The sequence below is a fragment of the Perca flavescens genome, chromosome 14 (genome assembly GCF_004354835.1).
Source record: "Perca flavescens isolate YP-PL-M2 chromosome 14, PFLA_1.0, whole genome shotgun sequence".
Taxonomy (NCBI): Eukaryota; Metazoa; Chordata; class Actinopteri; order Perciformes; family Percidae; genus Perca; species Perca flavescens.
Window position 1 is genome coordinate 7,550,122 of NC_041344.1, and position 13,880 is coordinate 7,564,001.

The 13,880-nt window shown below is 37.8% G+C and overlaps 2 protein-coding genes across 5 annotated transcripts in view; both read left to right on the forward strand.

Annotated features, from left to right (window-relative positions):
- The first annotated feature begins 3,754 nt into the window (after positions 1-3,754).
- Positions 3,755-8,652, forward strand: LOC114567967 (major histocompatibility complex class I-related gene protein-like). The gene is made up of 7 exons (XM_028597276.1): positions 3,755-3,872; positions 4,095-4,376; positions 5,061-5,339; positions 6,009-6,311; positions 7,576-7,683; positions 7,890-7,907; positions 8,057-8,652. The coding sequence occupies exons 1-7, from the start codon at positions 3,824-3,826 to the stop codon at positions 8,104-8,106; spliced, it is 1,089 nt and encodes a 362-aa protein (XP_028453077.1). The 5' UTR covers positions 3,755-3,823; the 3' UTR covers positions 8,107-8,652.
- A 3,216-nt stretch (positions 8,653-11,868) lies between these two features.
- LOC114567965 (major histocompatibility complex class I-related gene protein) overlaps positions 11,869-13,880 on the forward strand; it is a 34,856-nt gene continuing 32,844 nt past the window's right edge. For 2 of the 4 annotated variants that reach the window (XM_028597271.1, XM_028597272.1), the window contains exons 1-3: positions 11,871-11,987; positions 12,196-12,462; positions 13,493-13,771. In XM_028597271.1, the coding sequence (XP_028453072.1) occupies positions 11,939-11,987; positions 12,196-12,462; positions 13,493-13,771 (595 nt within the window). In that variant the 5' untranslated portion in view covers positions 11,871-11,938. Of the gene's footprint in view, positions 11,988-12,195; positions 12,463-13,492; positions 13,772-13,880 lie in introns of all 4 variants that reach the window. The other 2 variants (XM_028597270.1, XM_028597273.1) reach the window with 2 other exon arrangements.

Sequence of the window (13,880 nt, forward strand, 5' to 3'; positions counted from 1 at the left end):
CAAAAACAATTAGCAATATTTTGTTACGATATTTTACTCTCCTGATGAGGATGATTCCTTGTGTACCATATATGTGTTCCTGATAATTTTACAATTCATTATATAGCTTGCTCTTACTCAGAGAGGGTATGTACATCTTGCAAAAACAGTTTTGCAATATCCACTTATCAAAAGGGATTTTCTAAATGGTGTAAAAATTAAAATGTTTATGTTTTGTGATTTTATTAATCAAAAGGGTGGAAATGTAATGAAAAATGTTATTATTACAAATTATGCTTACTTGAAACACGAACACGTGAACACTGCTGTATTGAAGAAGGTTACTAAGAGCAAACAGGAAACGTTCGTGTTATTTTATCACGCCAGTGTCTGCATAACAGACACTGCATGTATTGTGGTTTGACCTAAGGTCATGAAGACGGTATTTTCAGGCTGTAGGAGCTGGATGGCTACGAGACTTTATCACACTTACACACAAGCGCGCTTATATGTTTCCTGTTCTTAAAGTTTCCTCTTATCAGTGACCGATTTGTGTGTTCCTCTTTGAGTGTTCTTTTTTCTGTGTATAAGGGATGCTAACATTCTGCACGTATTTTGAGAGCTCTTTCTCTGCACTCTGCAAGTGTGGTGAAACCAGATGTCCGCTCGCAAGCAATAATATTTGACTCTTCCACATTGCACTCTGATGTTTTGTGAAAGTTGTGTTTCTGCTTGAAAGTAGTAAAACAAACAAAGACAGTTTGATTTTCCTCATCTTTTATTATTGAAGGCATCTTTACTCACTTTGCTACAAAGAAACTTCCACCACAGTTCCTATCTGCCCGTGCTCCAGAAAAGTGAAGAAAAGTAAGTTAGGTATATCCAATCACTAAAGTTGGAAGCAGGAAAAGAGTCTAAGGCGGTATTGTTGTTTGCTACTTTGCACATTTTGGGGGGGTCTGAGATGTACGTCACATTTTAGCTGCCAAAGCTCAGCTGCTTTCTTCGACTCTCTCTGTCTCTGGTCCTGTGCTGTGCTCACACTGTGCAGTGTGAGAGGAGGAGTGGCAAGCACATTAAAAAAGCCAATGTGTGCTTCTTTTACCAATATATTTACGATATCTTTTGCATTTCTAATCCAAACAACGTCAGACTTGACTCTGCACTTGCTCGTGTCAGCAGCAACACATCTGTTTTTGAAATCCATCAGAATAACGGTTAGAGAGATATGCTCATAACACACACAGACAGACGTTCCTGCAATTTTAGATACATTTGCATTTGTTTTGACTTGTACTGTTGTGAAAAACCAAAAAAATGAACTATTTACAAAGAGAAGCATTTATTTTATTTTCCATTTATCGCTGATTAATGTAAATAGCAAAGACTAAAAAAAAAAAAAAAACATGAGCATATTTATGTGTGGGACTTAGTTTGATTTAACATCACACTGCATTATTAGTTGTTTTAAATAAATGACTTTTTGGAAATAACAATTTATGGTAGGCCTGACATATTAATGATAATATTCAGAAGATGATCCTCATATCAATCTAACCTAACCTTTGTAGCTTTTACTGAGACTACCTTTTCAAAATTATGAAGGGACTAGTTTTAGGAAGCATTTTCAGGAAATTAAAAGGATAAGCAAATTGTTGCCGAGGTTTGTGTTCACAGAGTAAGATGTATATAGCTTTGTTTGGGTATTTGTAAATATACATGTGTTTTGTCAGTTTACCTACTGTAAGCACTGTCAAATATGGTAATATGCTATTTTCACCTATTTAACGATTCAATTTTATCTGATGACACCAGTGTTTTCCGCATACCAAAAAACCCCCAGGGTATATCTAAAAATTCTACACTGCCAACTTCTACTTATGAGATATATACCAATATAATTAAAAACTATAACTAATACTAGAGACGCGCCCCAGAACCTGTAACAAAGCTAGTGTACTTGTAGTTCTTCCGGGGTGGGTGGGGGGACTTGTTTGAATGTTTGAGCTTCATTCCATTTCAGATTGCCGCTGCCCGACCGAACAAACAGTACATGAGACAAATAAATGAAACTGTATTTTATAATCAGGGCCCGAGCGCCGACAACGGCGAAGGCCCTATTGGAACTGAAGGAATTCTTCTTTTCCTTTCCTTTCCTTTCCTTTCCTTTCCTTTCCTTTCCTTTCCTTTCCTTTCCTTTCTTCCGACAAATGAATCGCCTTTTTGAGGGGCTTAACATACTGAAAAACTCATCAAAGTCACATCAAGTCTGGTGGAAATGTACATATTTTAAGGGTTTTGGGAATAGGCGCACAAAAATGGCTCGCTAGCGCCCCTTACAATATTTAAAAAATTGACCCCCTGCAGTATGTTTAATGTAGACTCACGAAACTTGGTACACATCTGTAGCATGTCAAGATGTACAAAAAATCTTATTGGAGCCATACCATTAACGCAACAGGAAGTCCGCCATTTTGAATTGAAAGTTTGAAATTAGTGCGATTTTGGCCATTTCCACATGTCGTACTTTAATGAACTCCTCCTAGAGATTTCATCTGATCAACTTCAAATTTGGTCTGTGCCATCTTAAGACATGAAAGATGAAAAGTTATTAAAAGAAAAACTTTTCATTATAGGGCATGGCCGTGGCGGGGCGGCCATTTTGTTTCGCCATCGAAACAGGAAGTGGGTGTAACTTGAGTGTACATTGTCCAATTGGCTCTAAACTTTTCAGGATTCATAAGAGTCCAACCCTGATGACATATACACGCCGATATTGGCTCAAAATCATAGCGCCCCCTAGTGGCAACAGGAAGTAGGCCTAAAGGTCAAGGTGCTATACTTTAACAAACTCCTCCTAGAGATTTAATCCAATGGACTTCAAATTTGGTCTGGTCAACACCTTAAAGATAATAAGTTATTAAAAGAAAAACTTTTTGTCAAACGGTGTGGGCGTGGTGGCCATTTTGAGTGTTTAACGATGAACAAGAAAGTGGCTGTAACTACACTGTACATTGTCATATCTGCTTGAAATTTCCCACAATCAACCAGAGTCCAGGCCTGAGGACATAAATAGGTCAATATTGACTTTTGGTCATAGCGCCCCCGCTGGCAACAGGAAATCAGCATTATATGATAAACATAATTCGATTTACATGAAACTTATAATGTGTGGTCTACTTGTGATACTGAGCCGGCCCCTACACTTTAACCACGCCCATGTACCCAGGCCACACCCCTTTCATGGCTTTTAAACCGTTTAAGGTATAGAGTCTTGTGTGAGGTATCATTGAACTCAGCAGAGAGTTCCTTTTTGATAGGTCATGGTTTGACCCGCCCCCTATGCGTTAGCCACGCCCCTTTTCATAACTAATGATCCGTTTGATGTAGAGTCTTGTGTGAGGTATCATTGAACTCAGCATAGAGTTCCCTTTTCATTGGTGACAATTTGCCCCGCCCCACATGATTAAGCCGCGCCCCCTTTAATACAGTTCATTAAGAAAATGGATTGTAAAGGCTTTATTTTTCTCTTCACAATCAAAAAGTAGCAAGAATTATGTCTGTGATACGATAGAACAATAGCCTACTTTACGTCTTTCTAGTGTGCATCACCACGTGTCTCAGGTATTCTCCTCTCTTCTTATCCCAGTGATGTGCAGATCACAAAGTTTAACTGTAAAACTTTCAGAACTGTCAAACTGAACGTAACATTTTCTGAAGCCCCAGTGAGGTTTAACATCCGCCCACTACTCATCAGAACAGAGACCCTCCCTCCTCAGAGAAAAAACAGAATACAGAACAGCTGAACCAGCTCGGTCCTCAGACACGTCTTTATCAAAACAAGATGAAAAAGTTCCTGTTGTTGCTTCTCTTCTGTCACGTCTCATCTCCAGGTAAGATCACATTTTAAGTCTTTACTTTACTTTGAACTCAGCTCTGTGTTTAGTTTCTGTGGAGCTCTGGAACACAGCTGGAGTTAAGTTTCACTTTAATTTCAACTCAAGACTATCATGTTTTAGATTAACTGAATCATATTCATTATGCCATCATATTTATGATAAAATAATGATATGCGTCTATTTATACTGAATCAATAAACCTGTTTTGTCCTTCAGTGAAACATTCAGTGAAACATTCACTGAAGATTTTCTTCACTGGATCTTCTGGAGTCTCAAACTTCCCAGAGTTTGCGGTTGCTGCAATGATTGATGAACATCTGGTGGGTTACTGCGACACCAACAAAAAGATAGCAGAACCAAAACAGGACTGGATGAAAACATTTTTAGAAAACAATCCTAAGCTTTGGGAAATGTACACTGCACAGTGTTTTCAGGATCAGCCTAACTTCTTTAAAGCCTGGATTAATCGCATGAAGCAGAGCTTCAACCAAACTGGAGGTAGTATTTCACTATTTACTGCTACAATGTTGTACATCTTAATTGTATATTAAATTGACCCAAACTCATTTCCACTTTCAGATAATGAAATTCAAAACCTCAATACATAGTCAACATATCTTCACATACACAGGAAGAGGAAAAGCAGTAATACAAGACATCCTTTATTTCCTTCATTGACCTGTCAGATAATGATACTGAGGGGTCTAACATCTGTCTGTATAATTCTTAAAATATTAAATAACTAAGATTTGATACTGTTTGGAATATTTGGAATTAACTTTACCAGCCTGTCTAGGCTTAAAGTTTTCATCATGTAAAGAATAAATATTCTGTTAACAAATAAAACTTTCATCGCACAAAACTAATAAATTAAAATACTTTATTAGTGATTAAGTATGAAATAAGAATTTTTGTGGTCAAACATCTGAGACAATGAGCTTTTAGATCAGGGGAAACCCGGCTGTTTCCCATCATGCACTGGAGTTTTGCAGGTGGAGAGCAACTAACTGACTCTAAAAACTGCAGATGACCCACTTTGTCCTGTTGTTGTAATCCAAGAAGTAAAAGTTGTGCAATAATGATGAGGCAGTGTCTATTATTATTATTATTATTATTATTATTATTATTATTATTATTATTATTATTATTATTATTATTATTATTCCAGTCTGTGTCTCGCAGGTGTCCACATTTTCCAGAGTATGGCTGGCTGTGAGTGGGATGAAGAGACTGATGAGGACAATGGTTTTAATCAGTATGGTTATAATGGAGAAGACTTCCTAGCTTTTGACCTGAAGACATCGACATGGATCGCTCCGAAACCACAGGCTGTCATCATCAAACACATATGGAATGCTGACAAATCTAGAATAAAACGCATTGAGAGTTTCCTCACTGAGATTTATCCTGGATGGCTGAAGATGTTTGTGAACTACAGCAAGATCTTTCTGCTGAGAAAAGGTAGAATCACATTTCCTGATGTAGTTTCATGAACACAACAATGTTCATACAGTCTGCTCAGACTGAACTGCCATTTTATTATCACTCCAATCAGTCTGACATCACCTTCTTTTTGGCTGTTTTCTGTGGTGGTAAGATTTGATCTAGCCCTCCTCAATCAGTAGAGACTGACAAGTTAGAGTGCTCTGACATTACTTTCTATCAATAGCCAATGATAGCCAGTGCACAGTTAGCATACGGTGAGTAAGTTTAACTGCATTGACAGGTGGTCTGTCAGTTGGTCTGTTTGTCCTTCAGCTAGTTACAGACTGACTGGATGGCTGTAAAATACTGTACATATATTCATGGTCCCCAGAGAATCAATTGTAAAAACTTTGAACCTCTGACTTTTCAGCTAACGTCATCATCAGGTCAAATCCACATCAAAACAACCTCAGAGCTGCTAGCATGGCTTTAAACTTTTAGTCTTGTTGTTTGATGTTTATTTACTTATTTATTTTACTTGGAAGAATTTTCACACCTTCTGTTAACAATTCCCTATTGTATTTTTCTTTTTCTGTTTTCTTTCCATTCACGTTTGACCTTTCTCATCTCTCTCTCTCTCTCTCTCTCTCTCTCTCTCTCTCTCTCTCTCTCTCTCTCTCTCTCTCTCTCTCTCTCTCTCTGCAGATCTTCCCTCAGTGTCTCTCCTCCAGAAGTCTCCCTCCTCTCCAGTCAGCTGCCACGCTGCAGGTTTCTACCCTGACAGAGCCATGATGTTCTGGAGGAAAGATGGAGAGGAGCTTCATGAGGACGTGGACCTCGGAGAGATCCTCCCCAACCACGATGGATCCTTCCAGATGAGTGTTGACCTGGACCTTTCATCAGTCCCAGCTGAAGACTGGAGGAGGTACGACTGTGTGTTTCATCTCTCTGGTGTGGAGGACGACATCGTCACCAAACTGGACAAAGCAGAGATCAGGACCAACTGGGGTGAGAATGCATTTAGAAATGACAACCTTTTTTATGATGAATGCTCTCAATGTTTGGCATTCTTGTCAGTTTTACCTTTGTCATCTGTACCAAACTGGTGATTTATCATTCTTGTTGAAGACAAGATCAGTCTTAAACTGATGTATCTTCCTTTTCCAGGATATATATATATATATATATATATATATATCAGTGCTGCTCATAAGTACAATTAAGAATTAAAATAGCCCCACATCATCAGATACCCTTCATCAGACCTAGAGACTGGCATGATTTTATTTCAGTTAGCCTAATAGCTAACTGAGATAAGATCCATATCAATGCAAATCAAACCAGCTATTAAGCTAACTGAAATAAAACCATGCCAATCGTGAGATATGGTGAAGGGTATGTGACGATGTGGGGCTATTTTAATTCCAAAGGCCAAGGGAACTTTATCAGGATGCATAGTATCCTGGATCCATGAAATAACTGGCCTTTAAAAATAAAAATCTGCCTTCCTCTATGGGAATTTAACATAGGGGTATGTATAATTATGGCCCCTGTATGTAACATTTATTTATTTTCAATACATTATTCATTCACAAAAAAAAAATTGGTGTCCTTAAAAGGTCAGATTTTTCCTCATTTCTTTAATTAAGGCAGTAAGATCAATTTCCAAAAGATGATTTTTTATTCCTCTTTTTAGTCAACTTTAGCATGGGTATGAATACTTATGAGCAGCACTGTGTATGTATGTATGTATGTATGTATGTATGTGTATATATATATATATATATATGTATATATATATATATATATATGTGTGTGTATATATATGTGTGTATATACATATATATATGTGTGTATATATATATGTGTATGTGTATATATATGTGTATATATATATATATATATATGTATGTGTATATATATATATATATATATATATATATATATATATATATATATATGTGTATATATATATATATATATATATATATATATATATATATATATATATATATATATATATATATATATGTGTGTGTGTGTGTGTGTATGTATGTATGTATGTGTGTATGTATATATGTGTGTATACAACCTGACCCTATATATGTGTATATACATAACTTAACCCTAACCCATGTGGCACCATTTAAATACAGTATATTTCTGCACACACACTAATGGCTACTGTATAGAGTATACAGTATTCACCACCTGTATGTGTGATGAACAATGTACTTCTTTGTTAATGTTTTTTTTTTTTTTTGGCAAGCAGAGGAGCCCAGTAACATGACCATCCCGATTACTTCTGCACTGGTTGTTGTTGTGGTTGCTGCTGTTTTCATTGCTGCTATTGGATTTGCGATTTCCAAAAAGAAGAAAGGTGAGAGACTCAAAGGAGCTGATGCTCTTGTCCAGACTGTAAAATTGCAGCAATATTTCTTTTAGACGGATCTTTATTGTCATTGTGCTCAGAGTACAATTGAAATCTGTTTATAGCAGATCTTCAGCCGTGTGCATAAATGTTAAATAAACAAAGGATTAGAACACATGTGACAAGTGAAATAATTTATTTTATTTTCATTTCAGCCAATCGCCCTCCACCTGGTAAGTAGAACTTGTTTTTATTGTATCTGATCTGAACCTCGCTGTAGATTAAAAAGGCTTTTTAATGATAATTGTGTAAGTGAAGTTTTTAGAGAGCTAAGGTCAGTGCAGGATAAGAAGACCAACTAAGTGTGTTTCTGACCTTCCAGCTCCTGTCAACAGCGCTGAGCTCTCGGAGAAACTGAATCCAGAAACATGATTGGCTAACACACCACCCTGCACCCTGTGACGTCTTGTGGGACAACACAACAGTAGGTGCTGTGATGTGATGTATTAACACCTTTAGTTAAACAAGCTGCCTTAACCCTTATATGGTGTTAGGGTCAAATTTGACCCATTTTCAAGTTCAGATGTGTAAAAAATACAATTTGCTTGTTTTTATTGGAACAAGGCTTCATGATATCCTCAGACATGGCTATTCTAAAACAACCAAAGTTGTTGTGAGAATTTTGGTGAATTGTAAATGTCTCTAAAAAAGAGTAACATAGACCTATGTGGTGTTACGGGTCAAGAAATATTTTATTAACAAAATGTGTGTGTGCTTGTTGCATAAGAGCTGTGTTAGTCATTGAGGAAGTGGTTAAATATACTCTGGGTGACATCTGATGCACAGAAAGTTAAGCTCAAGTCATAAAAATAGCTAGAGGTGTTTAGTGTCTAGTGCCTGGGAAACTTAAATGCTGTTTGTGAACCCACAGCTGTGTGTAACTTTCATGCTGGACTCAGTAAACTTTGCTTAACTGAACTCTTCGTCTCAGATTGATCCTTCTGTTTCTGGTAAACTTAAGTCTGATTAAAGAAAGTGCGGGAATTAATAAAATGATATCAGATTTGACAGGCCTTAGGGCCTCATTTGGACAGGATTTCCCCTACAATGGACAGTTAATCCTGTTTTTTTTTTTCGTGATGGTCAGCACGTTGTTTTAAACTAATGTATTTCAATGGGAAGCATCTTCAGTGATCACAGCACAATTCTTTCTGCCAGTTGGTATTTTTATATATAATCTGTTTTAATCAACATTTATTCATGAGATCTTATCATGGTTTCTATTTCTTTTAATATTATTTTGTTCTTATTGCCAGGGAAGCTGGGTTGCTTTGTTGTTTTTTGATATTTTTAAAAGTATAACGCTACATCTATCAATAATAATTTCCCCCTGGGATTATTAAAGTATTTCTGATTCTGATTCTGATCAACATTTATTTGGATGTTATCATGGTATTCATTTCTTTATTTTGATCATATTAATTCGGTCTTATTACAGTACGCTGTAAGACAGAACACAATATGGGCCAAGCTGGGCGCATTCAAAGCCCATATCCCACAATGCAATGCAGGCATTCATATCAGAGAATCGGACAGCGTTCAGGGGGTCTTTAACGTCAGTATCGCTTCAATGTACATATTTAATCAGTGGTTTTGTCACCAGCAACAACACGTTGCTCAGTTTTGTTCCAGTAAGTTATGTACCATAATAACATTTAAAAAATCATCAGAATAGTCTGGAAGTGATGTAGTAATTAATGCTTGGCGGATAGGAAAGATAAAAATACATAATATTCGTAACATTGATGTTTTTGTCTAACGTTGTATTTGAGGATTTAAACAATAATAATAAAATACAGTTTCATGTATTTGTCTCATGTACTGTTTGCTTGGTCCCATTTACTGCCAACAGCAGAAAAACAGGAGTCGAACAAGTCCACCCACCAACCCCAGAAGAACTACAAGTACACCAACTTTGTAACAGGTTATGGGGCACGTCTCTAGTGAGAGTTATAAGTTGGCAGTGTATAATTAGATATACCCTGTGGCGTTTTGGGATGGGGAACACACCGGTGTCATCAGATTTTAAATCGTTAAATAGGTGAAAATAGCTTATTACCATATTTGACAGCGCTTACAGTGGGTAAACTTTGGGGACCATATGTACATGATAGCTGAGGTCCAGAGCTTTCTATAACAGCTGGTCCTATGTGTGGAGCACCTTCTGTTGCTAAATGACAAGCCTTCAAACATGGACAGGGTTCAAGGTTCAGAGGTCAATATTTCAAAGCAGGAGTAATGTATCCTCTTCAGACTGACATATGTTACTCTCCAGGTTGAGACCTTTCCAACAATGTGTTTGCTATAGTCCTACGACAACGTTTTACTTTTTACATTTCATGGAGACCACTTTGCATTGAGTTCAAATGCTTCACACATAACACTTGACATATTGTTTAATCATACAGCTGACATATAATTACAATTTAAAAAAACAAAAAAAACAACCCTATATGCATTATATCATGAAGATATTGCAAAACCCATGCAGCTTCAACATGATTTACAGTTTTAATCGAGTCCAAATTAGCCGAAATGTTAAGTTTACATTGGGGTGTGTTGAGATACACATGTGGAGTTAATTAGTGGTTACTGGTTGAACTTTATCTTCAGCAAAGAGAGCTTCTAGCCTACAGTGTTTTATTTCTCTGCATTGGAACAGAAGAAGCAGAATAACAGAGAAGCTTTGGGGCTTCAAACTCAGCAGCACAGTGCCATCTGGTGACTGTCCAGACTTAGAGCAGCCCTGATGAAGACTGAAGCCAAAGCTCTACCACACCTCTCTCTGATCTAACTAAATAGCTTTCTTTTGTTCAGAAGTGCTGTATAAAATATAGAATGTGTATGTACAGTACAGGCCAAAAGTTAGAACACACCTTCTCCTTCAATGCGTTTCCTTTATTTTCATGATTATTTACATTGTAGATTCTCACCAGTGACGGACTGGTAATCTGGCATTTGGGCAGATGCCAGAGGGGCCGCGGGCCCTCATGGGCCGTTTTGGCCAGCCGGCCAATCAGAGAGCCGCTTTTTTGCCACTTGCTTAATTGTTGACAGCGGCCCATATAATTTCTCTCGGGCCCCTTTCAAGCATCAATACCAAAGTTCTTTTGCCAAACGATACCCAAATGTATCCAAATCCTTCACACCTGCTAATTATGGAATCTGATTTATGTGAATACCACATATGAGTCTCTCAATATCACAGTCATGGTTACCCTCTACAGTCACGAACTTTTACATCAGTCTGTATTGTTTTGTAGGAAAATTACTTATTCAGATCAGATGTTCAAAAACGTAAACGTGAATTGTTTGAAATAAACAAATCTACCTGCATTTTTTTTATTTTAATATTTGTTTGGTAAAGTTAAAATGAAGCAATGCTTTCTGGGAATTTCAAGACAGAATCAAGTAGAGCCGAGAAGACGCGTCTGCGTCTTTATGTGTCTATGGTCTGCGTCAGTGTGGTGGTTGGAGGTTGTTGACAAAAAAATTAATCGAGGCATCAAGCGACACAAGGGGGGGGGGGGGCAGAGAGAAAGAGATAGAAATATAAGAGAGCACTGTTGGCTGACGTTGAAAAATGCTGCAAATTGTCTGATTTCTTTTTTAAACTCAAGAGCAGCTTCAGCTAGCATTAGCGCTAATACATCTGCAGTTAGACACACCAGGGACCAGGGAGAAAGACAGGACAGTGAGGAATATGAGGAAGAGGAAGAACAAAACGAGCAAAAGGAGGATGAAGAGATAGACATGGATAATGAATCTATGGAACTAACCAACACAGAACAACAAGCGTGCCGTGGGTCTGAATGTGGATTACCAGAAGTAACAGAGATGGAGACCAGGAGGGAGTGTAGGTACAGTAAGTTTGGCTACTTCAGAATATTATATTATTATGGAGCGGCTGGCTCTGATGATTTATTCATTTTTTTTTATATGTCTATGTTTTGGTTTAGTTTTTTATAGCATGGGAGTTTACGTTCACCATCACTGGGGCTATCAAAAGTGCGTGTTCTTTCCGTGCGTCAAAAGTTCCCTCCCTACCCCCTTGGCGGGTCTTGGCGTGGCCATAGTGGGATTCTTAATTTCGCCACCCGCCCATCTCTCATCAGAACAAAGACCCTCCCTCCTCGGAGAAAAAACACAGAATACAAAACAGCTGAACCAGCTCGGTCCTCAGACACGTCTTTATCAAAACAAGATGAAGAAGTTCCTGTTGTTGCTTCTCTTCTGTCACGTCTCATCTCCAGGTAAGATCACATTTTAAATCTTTACTTTACTTTGAACTCAGCTCTGTGTTTAGTTTCTGCGTAGCTCTGGAACACAGCTGGAGTTAAGTTTCACTTTTACTTCAACTCGTGACTATCATGTTTTAGATTAACTGAATCATATTAATTAGGCCTACGTCATATTTATGATATGCATCTATACTGAATCTAAACTTTGTTTGTCCTGCAGTGAAACACTCACTCAAGTTTTTCTACACTGTATCTTCTGGAGTCCCAAACTTGTCAGAGTTTGTGGGTTCTGCAATGATTGATGAAGTTCTGGTTGGTTACTGCGACAGCAACAAAAAGATAGCAGAACCGAGACAGGACTGGGTAAAAACATTTTTAGAAAACAACCCTAAGTATTGGGAAATGTACACTAAAGAGTGTCTTGAGAGTCTGCCTATCTTCAAAGCCTGGATGAATGACATGAAGCAGAGCTTCAACCAAACTGGAGGTAACATTTCATTATTTACTGTTAAACTGTTGTACATCTTAATTGTATATTAAAGTGACCAAATTAATTTCCACTTTGAGATAATGAAATCAAAAACATCAACAAATAGTCAAAATATCTTTACATACACAGGAAGAGGAAAAACAGTAATACAAGACATTCTTTATTTCCTTCATTGACCTGTCAGATAATGAGACTCAGGGCTTTAACATCTGTCTGTATAATTCTTAAAATATTAAATTTAAGATTTGATACCGTCTGGAATATTTTGAATTAACTTTTCCAGCCTGTCTAGTTCTTAAACTTTTCATCATGTAAAGAATAAATATTCTGTTTACAAAGAAAACTCTCATTGCACAAAATCAGACTAATAAATTCCAAGTCTTTGTGTTCAAACCTCTGAGACAATGAGCTTTTAGATCAGGGGAAACCTGTCTGTTTCCCATCATGCACTGGAGTTTTGCAGACAGTGGAGAGCAACTAACGGTACAGATCCACTTTTGCGACACAACTGTCTCGTGGCGTCCCCTCATTTGTACAATCAGTTTTTCCTGAATTTTTGCAACGTCTAGCAGAAAAAGGATCCCACGTTCTCCCCGTCTCCTCTGTGCTCTACTTCTATTGGATAGTCGCGTCGCATTCAACGGATTCATTTGCATAAAGCTGGGCATCGGCCAGCTTTTTGATGCGCCACATTTTCTCAAATGTAGCGCCGCCTTCCCAGAATGCTTTGCGTGCACGTTGAAGTCGCTTGACGTCACCCATAGGAATAGAGTGGAGCGCGACGTGACAGAAGCGTCGCACAGACAAGTGGATCTGTACCGTAACCTCTAAAAACTGCAGCTGACCCACTTTGTCCTGTTGTAATCCAATTAGTAAAAGCTGTGCAATAACGATGAGGCAGTGACCCTGTCTATTATTATTATTATTATTATTACTACTATGATTAGTAGTAGTAGTAGTAGTAGTAGTAGTAGTAGTAGTAGTAGTAGTATCATGCATTAATATAATTCCAGTCTCTGTCTCTCAGGTGTCCACATTCTCCAGAGGATGGTTGGCTGTGAGTGGGACGATGAGACTGGAGAGGTCAATGGTTTTAATCAGTTTGGTTATGATGGAGAAGACATCCTATCATTCGACCTGAAGACATTGACATGGATCACTCCGAAACCACAGGCTGTCATCATCAAACAAAGATGGGATGCTGAGATATCTAGAATAAAACGCAATAAGATTTACCTCACTAAGATTTGTCCTGAATGGCTGAAGATGTATGTGGACTACGCCAAGAGCTCTCTGCTGAGAAAAGGTAGAATCACATTTCCTGATGTAGTTTCATGAACACAACAATGTTCATACAGTCTGCTCAGACTGAACTGCCATTTTATTATCACTCCAATCAGTCTGACATCACCTTC

Excerpts from the sequence above, each read along its gene's own strand:
- LOC114567967 (XM_028597276.1), top strand. The coding sequence starts at position 3,824 with ATGAAAAAGTTCCTGTTGTTGCTTCTCTTCTGTCACGTCTCATCTCCA. Across the intron at positions 3,873-4,094 it reads CTGTCACGTCTCATCTCCAG|TGAAACATTCAGTGAAACAT; the intron begins GTAAGATCACAT and ends TTTGTCCTTCAG. Across the intron at positions 6,312-7,575 it reads AGAGATCAGGACCAACTGGG|AGGAGCCCAGTAACATGACC; the intron begins GTGAGAATGCAT and ends TTTGGCAAGCAG.